The 11,172-nt window shown below is 42.9% G+C and overlaps 2 protein-coding genes across 15 annotated transcripts in view; one reads left to right on the top strand and one right to left on the bottom strand.

Annotated features, from left to right (window-relative positions):
* LOC142140704 (uncharacterized) overlaps positions 1 to 11,172 on the top strand; it is a 233,637-nt gene that overhangs the window by 186,629 nt on the left and 35,836 nt on the right. The gene's annotated exons all lie outside the window — the stretch shown is intronic.
* Positions 1 to 11,172, bottom strand: part of LOC142140705 (uncharacterized) — a 148,037-nt gene that overhangs the window by 132,866 nt on the left and 3,999 nt on the right. For all 14 annotated transcript variants that reach the window (XM_075198501.1, XM_075198500.1, XM_075198502.1 and 11 more), the window contains exons 2-4: positions 4,737 to 4,875; positions 3,566 to 3,751; positions 3,283 to 3,391 (exon numbers count right to left, since the gene is read on the bottom strand). In XM_075198501.1, the coding sequence (XP_075054602.1) occupies positions 3,283 to 3,391; positions 3,566 to 3,751; positions 4,737 to 4,856 (415 nt within the window). In that variant the 5' untranslated portion in view covers positions 4,857 to 4,875. The remainder of the gene's footprint in view (positions 1 to 3,282; positions 3,392 to 3,565; positions 3,752 to 4,736; positions 4,876 to 11,172) is intronic.

Below are 11,172 nucleotides of genomic sequence, written 5' to 3'. Positions count from 1 at the left end.
TGACTTCTGGTCCCCCCTTGGTGATTTATATATAAGACAACCATAGCGTTGTCTCACTGGATTCGGATAGGTCTGTTCCTTAAGAGGCACTGAGTCTGCCCCAGAGCACTTAGAACCACTCCAAGCTCGAGGAAGTTTTGGGTAGCCTTTCTTCCTCTTGGGACTGAATTCGGAGGTCCAGCATCACTGCACCACATCCCTGCAGGCTGGCGTCCATGGTCATGATAGTCCTGTCCCATACAGAGAAGGGTCGCTTCTGATTGAGATTCTTCTTTCTCAGCCCCCACAGAAGGTACGAACGGATCTTTCGCGAGAGTATGAAAAAATGTACTGTCAAAGAAGGATTAGGAACTCGACCACCTGGCTAGTATCTTGCTTTGAAGCAAGATACCATCCTCCCCACCAGCTTCATACAATGGATAATGGAGAATCACCAGAGAAAACAAAGCCTCATTTCTGAACGTTTCCACATTCACAATACCACAGAATTAACCCTGCAGTGAAAAACTTTTTCCACTTGCAGAGGAGCGACCAGGCACCACAGAGGTAAGGGACAAGTGAAAAAATGGCGGGCTACCTGCACAGAATCCAGCCAAGGGGGAGAAGTTGCCATTGGAGAAGAAAGCACCTCCTCCCCTTGTTCCAGCCCAAGTATGGGCTCCTTCCCCTGCCAGAATAGTCCCTGTTGTGGGGTTTTGCTGCCACTGCCCCCAAAAGGCTATTTTTCCAGGAACCCGAATGTCCAATGCTGCCTTGTCCCTTCATTCTCCTGGTAGCCCGGAGAGACCGCAGTCAGCCCCGTCTCAGTGTATGGGCACGAATATAAAAATTGATGGGTCTCCTCAGACGTTCTATTATATCCCTTCAGTTTGCATTATCTGTGTCATATGTACCTTGACTGTATAATTTTTTCTGGATTGCCATGCTTGTATTTATCTTTATGCTACTTTCAAACTCTTACACATAAATGATTTAAAAGAAATAAAAGTTGGTGGGTGTGTCAGGATGGACCGCCTATGCCACCCTGTCTGTTGCTGCTGGGAACCGGCTTGGCTTACTTTGCCACCGTTCCCTTTCGTTTTCCTAAATGTGCCCTCTAGTAGTAGGAGGGGCTTACATATGCTGCCACCACTGGACTCCTTACCGGCATCCAGTACCGGGTGTACCCCGTTGCTGGTGTACCTGGGCTGGTACTCCAGACCTCTTACTATGGATCAGGGGTGCTGTGGATAGATGCCCCCTGTCTTATCACACTGACCACCAGATCTGCAGGGTAGCAGGCAGAGCGGTGGTACCAGAAAAGCTAGGTTCAACCTTAGAAACAGCCAGAGAACAGATTAGATTTAGGGTTTAATCTGCAGGTCACAGGAATACAGCAATATTGAAGATGGTTTCAAGCAGGTCTTTGAAGCAAGTAATGTTTATTTATTCTCATACTGGTTGAAGGTACCAGTGATCAGGTCAGATGAAACAAGAAGAACATTTCAGTGTACAAGACAGTGCTTTTTATACTGATTTGGACACAGGCTATTTTTAGAATCAGGATGCAATGTGTTTACACAAACATGGATTTACATGCATTGCAAAGCCATCAATATTTACACTTTTCTATGAAATTCTAGAGATGCTGTGATGTCCTGCATCTGGTTTTCAGATGCAGAGAATCTAGGAGCCAGTCTTAATTAAAAGTTCCTGCCTTCAATGTTGGATCTTCACACATCAAAAGATCTAATTAGCATGGGGCCTCTCTTCAGACAGTTCAGAATACACATTCCCAAAGAAAGGTACAAACTCCAAACAAGCCATTTCCCCACATCACAATACACAAAAGATCTTCATCCACAAAGGCTTATTGTATCAGATATATACCTCCAGAAATAATGCATCTCCTCTAGCAATTTCCCTTACCAAAATATACACAATATCAAAAATAAGCGCATGTGCAATTACATAAATAAGCGCCCTGCGCTATTTCCTTTAAATAAATTTATACCATAAGTTATTTGTAAGTGATCCAGTCACAGTGGGTCTCCGCACAATGGTCATACAGGGGAAGGAGCAGGCCTTACAAGTCACTACTTTATTAGTAACTTACTCCCGGCACAGTGCCTTCTATGCCCATGGTAAGCAGTGTAACCCAAATAGACTGAATAAGAAAACAGTCTTTGTATTTGGGGTGCACATTACCTACGTTACAACTGCAATGCAAGTTTTTTCTCTAAGTGTGTGTGTAACATTGCGCTGTGATTAATATGGACCAGGATGCAGGCCGTAGAGGGTAAGTACGCTGGAGAGTGATCATATATGACCGGCTCTTCGTTTCATGTGGTGGCGAGTCTATGTCTACATAGCCTATCTGAAGCTCTGTCAACTAATGCCAGCCTCTAATGAAACAGTAGTTAGTTATTCGGCTCGAGCTAACCAGTCATCAGAGCCAGCTCAGGTGACAGCGCAGCTCTCACCCTCCGAGACCCCGGTGTACAAATATAACATAAAAGACCCCATGGAAAATTGATTTATATATATATATATATATATATATATATATATATATATATATATATATATATATATATATATATATATATATATAGTAACACTATTCCCACTCAGCCTTAGAGTTGCAGTTTACATATTTACAGACTACCCTGCTCAGACGACACTTTCAAAAACCACCCCACAAAATTAGTAAGATGATGTGCTGATCTAGAATATATTCTGTTTTTCATATTCCCTAGTAAACATACATTTTATTTAAGAGCATATATCTGAACTGAAGCCAACTGACTGTTTCATTAATTCTCTAGAACAAGTTAAATTGTAATTAAAAATGATGCGTGTGTCAAATAGTCATAATAAGTACTTTCCGCTCAGTAAAAAGACAACAGCTGTGGAGACCTACGAATTGGACTCTACACATTATACAGAGCTGCCTGGAAAAACATACTTGTCTAATTATTATAATACTAACATTAAATGGGCACCTTCTGTTAGAAAGTTGGACACAATCCAGATTAAACAGCTATCCTAAGATAACACAGGCATTGAAAATAGGTCAAATAAGACATCACACATTTAACTATAGCCAGCTCTAGAAACTTTTACTAGTTTTAGCAGCTGAAAGGCAAAGGTCTTTGAAACATGGGTTTAATTTTTGGATATTACTATAGAGCACAGAACAAGGTAAATAATGAAGACTTTGATGGCGCAGTGATGGCCGAATGGAGCCGAACAGACCTCACACAGAACACAAATAACACATCCTGAGAGAGAGCCTCTTACCCACTGAGCCGTGAGGCTGCCGAGTGTCCATCACAACGTCCTCGGGTCCTGAATAGTCCCACTCTGTCATTGAGAACGAGACCTCCACATCTTTTGACTTCCCAGGAACCTGAGGCATAGGAGAGCTGGTTACATGAATTACCCTCATACCTAGGAGTACTGTGTTATTACACTGCAGAACGCTACCAGTAGGAGACAAAGTGAATCAAAAGCCCCCAAAGTGTCTGTAAATAAATAAATGTCTTTCTAGGAATACACAGCTATATGTGAGAGGAGAGGGCACCTTTTCAGTCTCTCCATTAAATATCTCAGCAGGTTCCAGGACCATCCCGTCACGGTTCCGCTCCTCTATCGGTGCGTGAGGTGGAGCCTCTGTGATTGGACTCTGGGTCCTGGTCCATGTGTCCGGCGCTGGGGGGCCGCTGTCCTCTGTCACACGGTCGCCCGACTTTCTCACAACTGTAAAATCCTGTGAGAGAGACCACCAAACGTCACAATATTATGTATATCTGCCGCTATGTTGTACTGGTTGTGACAAGCATCGGCTCACATACAGAAGAGTGTATAAAACATAATTATCACTGTGTATACTGAGCAGACCTCTTATAAAACAAACCGACCAGCGGGACGCAGAGCAGATCATACAACAAAACCACAACTCTGTTCCTGCTCACATTTAGGAACTGGAACACAGCACCTTATCTACCCCCTGTATGTAAACTTGAGATAAAGGGTTCATGACGCTGTCTCCAATAAGCTGATTACAGCTGTACACAATACAGGATAATAACTCTGCAACTTCTCTCTGTAATACAGGTTGTGGTGTTTATACTATTATTAGGTGTTACTTATATAGCACCAGGATACTCCTCAGTGTCTTACATATGGGAACAAACACTGTAATAAAACAAGACTGGGTATTACAGACAGACAAAGTGGTAAGAGGGCGCGGCTCCCAGCTTACAGTCTATGTATGGTCTATAACAGAGGCAGAAGACACACACAGAGGTTACGTGCATACTTCTACCCATAATTCCCTGGGGCATTTTCTGCATTCCAAGCTTTGTGGGAAAATGTAACTTTATAACATACATTCCTTTAGGATAATCATAACACTGACTGAAGATATGGGAAGTCAGGGGGGGAAAGGGAAACGGCCTGAACTGTGTGTTGTCCCACTAACCTGCTGGGATGATGACGCGTTTCTTATAGCTCCCCCACTGCCCACACATAATGGAGGCAAACAATTCAGGGGCTTGGCCACGGAGCCAGTGACATCACTGAGGCATGAGGCATTTTCTGGCATTTTGTGCCTCATGCCTCAGAGACGTCACTGATTCCTAGTGGATGGACAGGTTACAATGTAATGGATTTATGTTCAGACCACAAAATGGCCGCCTCCATTGTATTCAACTATAACGGGAAACATGGCAGTGACGTGTCTGGTCTCTCACCTCTCTAGTCAGCAGACAGATGATCTCCAGGGTGAGGTTCAGCAGTTTCTCTATGATCAGGTCTTTGTTTTTGTCAATCAACAGCGAGTGACGAATATGTTCCATGAACTGGACCTCCATGGTCTTCAGGGGTTGTCTCCTACGGGAAAGGAATAAAATGTCAGCTCCGTGTCTTTAATTTGATCCTATGGTCTCGGACACATAAGGTGGTGCTGAACCGCTCCACTATCCCGGGAACAGACATCCAACTGCACTATAAGCCATCTGTAGAACAGGAATTGTTTATTTCCCCCAAAAAGACCCTTCATATAACAAAACCTTCATTTTGCAACTTGAAGATTGGGTCACCTCTTCCCTTAGACTAGTCATATAACAAGCCCCCAAAGAATTATGTCAGTTCCTAGTATTGTCTCTTTTTATCAAGTTTCACAGAACCAGTGAGGCATAGAAAGGATACACCAATCATGAATGACATTACGCCAGATGGGGGTTACGTAGCACAATGTACGGGAACTAATAAAATAACAGACACTAGCAAAGTAAATTAAACAAAATTGAATAGTATTTTAATTAAACATTGTTTCACATGCTTCAGAGCTGAACACAATCAATGTTTCCAAATATCTGCAGGAAAAGTCTCCTCTAGTGAGTCTAGGTCAGCTAAGATCGCTGTATTGTCAACTCTTCTATGGTAGTAATTGTTTTTCTTTGGAAAGCAATTCACTCTTAAAATGTATGTAGACTTCTAATGGTAATGAAAATGTTATCAGTTGTGGGTGAAATCAGAGAGACAGTTCCTGATGTGTAACTGAGGGTTCTGCTACATACCTGGAATAGTACAAGCCCCATTCTGTGGACAGAATGAGCCCTAAATGACCGCCAGAGGTAGTATAGTTTATATATAAATTCAATGAAGCATTGTCCTACACAGATACCCACCAGTGAACAGTACTTGGGGGGGACATTTTAGCTTTCAACAGGACTTGGGGGGCTATCAATATCATCATTTATATAGCGCCACTAATTCCGCAGCGCTGTACAGAGAACTCATTCACATCAGTCCCTGCCCCATTGGAGCTTACAGTCAAAATTCCCCAATATACACACACAGACAGACAGACTAGGGTCAATTAGATAGCAGCCAATTAACCTACTAATATGTTTTTTTGGAGTGTGGAAGAAAACCGGAGCACCCGGAGGAAACCCATGCAAACATGGGGAGAACATACAAACTCCTCACAGCTAAGGACATGGTCGGGAATCAGACTATAGCTCTCTATGTCACATACTTCTTCCAGAGGCGTTTTTCGAACGCATTACATTTAAAACTGAAGTCAGACTGCATGTGGTCCATTTGTTATTATAACAGACCATATCTGAGGAGTCCATATCACTCAAGCATGGACAGAACTTTATCTCTTGTACATCTCCTGTTTTGCAGCAGCTTCAGTAACCAAGAAGCTCAACTTGCTAATGTTTCATGAGGAATGGTGTCTAAGGTGCCGGACACTGAGAGAAAACCATCAGCAGGAAAGGGCACATACCTACGGATTGTGATGGTGTATTAATTTGAAGTGCAAGGCAAAGAACTTCCTATCAATTGACTGCAAGTGTCTTTCTTTTGGTTGCAATGAATAAATCCCTCATCACACTGCGTAATGCAAGTTCAATTGTAGAAAGTTCATCGTCTGTGCTCTATGAAGTAGGATGAAGGCGATATTGTCAAATGAATGATCCTTCACCATGTTCTCGACTATCAGGATCAGAGTTGCGCACACAACACCAGCTAAGATTGACATAGCTAGAGTGAGGTGGTGCATAGTCTACGTTAATACCGGCATTCAGCAGAGCCCGGCACAAGACTGGATGTTAACCAGGTCGGGGCCCACAGAACTAGCCCTTCGTGTGGTGTGCGCAGAGCACTATACATAGCAGCACAGAAGGGTAGAGAGGATAGACTAGCCGAAGTCAGCAGTATGCAGGTAACGCAAAACAGAGTCAGCAGGCAGGGGAATCATCACAGAAGCCAAAGGTCAAAACCAATCGATCAGTGCTGTACAAAGTCAGGACCCAAATCTTACGGATAAAGGAACAAGCCAAGACAATAATCAGAAGTCAAGTAGTAATCGAGGAACACGCACAGGAGCTCAGAACAACAATGCTCATACTCTGGCAGAGAATGACAGGCAGAGCAGATTTAAGTACCATTTAGGAGTTCAATTCCGCCTCTGTGATGTCAGCAATCACCTGAGAGCATCTTACATCAGCTGTGCTTGCCACACTGTGAAGTGAAAGATAGATACTGCTTCCTGCATCTAAATGCAGGATTCCTGACATCATCACAAAGACAAGAGCGAAGTATCCACCTGGAGAACTGTGCAGCCCTGAGTGCTTGTTTACAACAGCGGAGAGTTCTGTTGGCTCTATAATGTTGTGGGACTCATCTGCGCATGGTATGGGGTTGCAGTTATTCCCATAGAAGGCAAGGTCAATGCTAATCACTAACCTTTAACATGCAATTTGTTTATAATGCATTTGCATATCCTAAAGTTTGTTCCACATAGGTAGGTTTATTGGGCATTTTGGACAAACTGATTGCTAAGAAACTAAATCATACCCCCCTTGAGAAGGATTTTATTTGATGCTTGGAAACCAACTGTTTGCAATAGCTGAATGACAAAAGCTTAGTAACTTTGTCTTGCGATGAACAAATTGATATGTAACTAGATGGTTGGGGTCTTGCAAAGTTTCAACAAATCTGGTTACCATGAATGGTCTAACATTCCACCACCTTATTCCGAAAATCATTGACCTGACAGCAGTTCCACATCAAGACTATAAATGTACCTTTGTGAATTAGAAGAGTCTCTAATAACAGTACTAAGCATTTGGGCTGGTTACAGGTTTCTTGCATGTTAGATCACCTTATGGGGAATCAGAAGGGCCTCCTCAAACACTTCATCTCTAATTTCTCCCACATTCTCATCCCACTCTGAATATTTTGTTCATTATTGTGGATTAATAGGACGGCTGGAGAAATCAGTTTACTATTACCTTGTGGGGAAAAAACTCAAAACCTTCCCAGGTCCCATTGCGATCCAACAGCACTGTATATCGGCAAATACCTAATGAACCAGGAAACTAGGATGTCCCATTTATGATGAATTTGCTGAAACGCCAAAGATGTATCGCCATCAAAATATCCCATAACTTTATATCCTCTGTTATTAATTTGACTGAGGTTTGTACTCTCATAATGGCATGTTTGGAGATAAATACCCCACACACCTTAAGCATAACGTGCCTTTACGGTTGAAAGTGGAAATCTAGAATAGTATATTTCATCGACTCAAATAAAATATAGCATGCCCATATTTACTCTGACTATTGTTGACCCCCTATTGTAGCTAATATAGACACACCCCTAGTATAAGTAGACTAGGTAGTGTATAAGATGTATCCAACTCTAGCACATTGTATAGCGTTAACTAGGGGTTTTTTAAGTGCGTTTCCTACAGACAAAGAATGTCCAGAGAACATTGCTCTCAGAACTGGAACACTAATCATTCTATTTTATCACTTAGTTCCCTATTATTTCAGGATATAATATTTAACTAGGACTCACTACTGCATCTCCAATCATCCACCATGTTCATTAAATATCCACCATCCACCACATGTTGTTTTTAGTATTACATAATTCAGCCATGATACAAGAAGTTTGCTTGCGTTGATATGATTGTAGTGAGAAAAGGGGGACATAACTGACATACTAAATATGTCAGTTATGTCACGCCGCTCCTCCTCTGCCTCCCCTCTCTACCATGCCTTACACTGGCTCCCCTTCTTCTACAGAATCCTTTTCAAACTCCTCACCACCACTTACAAGGCTCTCTCCCAGTCTACTGCTCCTTATATCTCTAACCTCCTCTCCATTCACACTCCCGCCTGCTCCCTGCGCTCAGCCAACGACCGCCGCCTCTCCTCCACTCTGATCACCTCTTCCCACTCTAGAATACAAGACTTCTCCCGAGCTGCCCCCCTTCACTAGAACGACCTCCCTCGCTCCATCCGTCTCTCACCCAATTTGTGCTCCTTCAAGCGGGCACTTAAAACTCACCTGTTCCTTAAGGCCTACCAACCATCCACTTAACCTCTCACCTCTTCTGTTTCTCCCCTGCCCCCTTTTCTCTCCCCTTTGCTTCACTGGATTCCTCTTGTGCCTGATTTTGTTTACCCTCCCTTAGGATGTAAGCTCGTATGAGCAGGGCCCCTCTCCCCTCCTGTCTCCATACCTGTTCTTCCGCTCCGTCTTTACAGTATTTGCCTGCCTGGAGTTTCTGAAGTTCTGGTACTTTGTGTTTATTGTTCTGTATTGTTTTACCCTGTATAGTCTACTGTTTGTACCATGTACAGCGCTGCAGAAACCTTGTGGCGCCTAACAAATAAACAACAATAATAATAATAATAATAATAATAATAATAAATACATCATCACGAGAATGAGGAAGGGAGAATTAACTTTCCAAACACATTGTAAAGCAGCAAAACAATCCCAAATCACCATATCTACCACCCCCAACAGGGCATATTATTATTACTAACAACTGAACCAGTTTGAGGTCCACTTAATTTATATATTAATAGCATAAGTAAGACTTTTCTAAGTTACTTATTTCGATGATACCGTCATCTGAGCAGGCACATAATATACCAAATTAAAGGTCTTGGTCTCTAGATTTGCAGAAAAACATTGGTGTTGCAATCGGTTGCATTGTTTCGGAGTTCTTTTGCAAAAATTTCGGTCCGCTATTTACAACAATACATTACCATTGTCCTCTGGAAAATGTGGCAATTGGCAATACACTTGTGCACCTGCTGATTGCTCTGGAAACTGTGACAGCTAGTGAACTCTCCCTGTGCACCTGCTGGGCTACCTGAAACATGTGACCTGCTGGGTGGTCTGGAAACCGTGACAGTTATTTGCAGCCACATATATCAGCGCATCTTGTGGGGACCTTAATCACAGGCTGCTGTGTTATTTCATTCACTTATCCTCAGTTTGTTTACAACAAACATACCAAGAGGCCGCCCTTGAGGACGTTGAAGTGGTGGAACCCTTACAGATCGCCCAGAGCGCACAGGTCAAAGATCTTCCAGTCAAAAATATTATTATCACAATCCATGTATAACAAAAACAACGAATATGCCGCAGTCCATGCTCCAGGCTTCCATTTTTTGGCTCCTAAAATGGACGGCTTGTACAGGCCGACTCATGTTAAAGATAATACTGCTGCGGCAGATGTGCAGATTAGCTTCTCATGAGGATCAACTTTAGTTGATTGCTGAAACTTGTGCTGTCAAACCTTAATTGGGAATCCGCTTCGTGACTGATATAAACAACCCGTGCTGCCTTTGTAGTGTCATGGGGAATTCAGATTAAAATTATATTTTTCTGCTGTCGCAAGACACTCCTGCCTTCCTGGTATAGCGCCTTAATCCCTAAGTGTCTCATCAGCACGTGTCAAAGCGATGAGCCAGGAACCCGATGAGTTCTTTCCACCAGCACAGTGTTGGTTTAAGGAGGTCAAGTCCAGGACTGGTGCAAATAATTTTTCCAGGTACACATCAGGTGATGCTACCATTACTTTTTTGGTTATTCCCACAAGTCTAACATTGCTGTGCCCCAGGGTATTTTCAAGCCCAAGCCTCTTTGCTCCCATCGTTGGCATGCACTTTTTCAGGGAAGATACCAAAGCTAAATGTCCAAATAAATCTTCCAGGTTACAAATTTGCAATTGAAAAAGTTGCTTGCAAGTGTATGTACATCGTATGCAGAGTTGAAGATGAGCCCAGGGGGTAATTGTATCAAGCTGAGAGTTTTCCGGTGGGTTTGAAAAACCAATCAGATTCTAGCTATCATTTATTTAGTACATTCTACAAAATGATAGCTAGAATCTTATTGGTTGCTATAGACTACATCTCCACTTTCTAACCCGCCAGAAAACTCTCAGCTTGATACATTTACCTCCCCCCCATTGGTTATATTTACTAAACTGCGGGTTTAAAAAAGTGGAGATGTTGCCTATAGCAACCAGTCAGATTCTAGCTATTTTTTGTGACATGATGGACCGCCTATGCCACCCTGTCTGTTGATGCTGGGGACCGGCTGTGCTTACTTTACCACCGTTCCCTTTCTTTATCCCAAATACGACCCTCCTGTCGCAATAATACTGCCACCACTAGGCTCCTTTACCGGCACCTAGAACACTTCCTTCTGGGTAACTCTTGCTGGTACACCTGGGCTGGTATACCTGACCTCTTGCCTTCAGATCAGGGATTCTGCAGAGCTGCAGGTAGCAGGCAAAAGGTTGGCACTGGAATGCTGGGTTCACCTCAGATCAACCGGAGAACGGATTAGATTTGGGTCTAATCT

Source organism: Mixophyes fleayi, chromosome 2 (genome assembly GCF_038048845.1).
Source record: "Mixophyes fleayi isolate aMixFle1 chromosome 2, aMixFle1.hap1, whole genome shotgun sequence".
Lineage (NCBI taxonomy): Eukaryota > Metazoa > Chordata > Amphibia > Anura > Limnodynastidae > Mixophyes > Mixophyes fleayi.
Note: the sequence above shows the minus strand (reverse complement) of the source record. Positions and strands in the feature narration are given on the sequence as shown.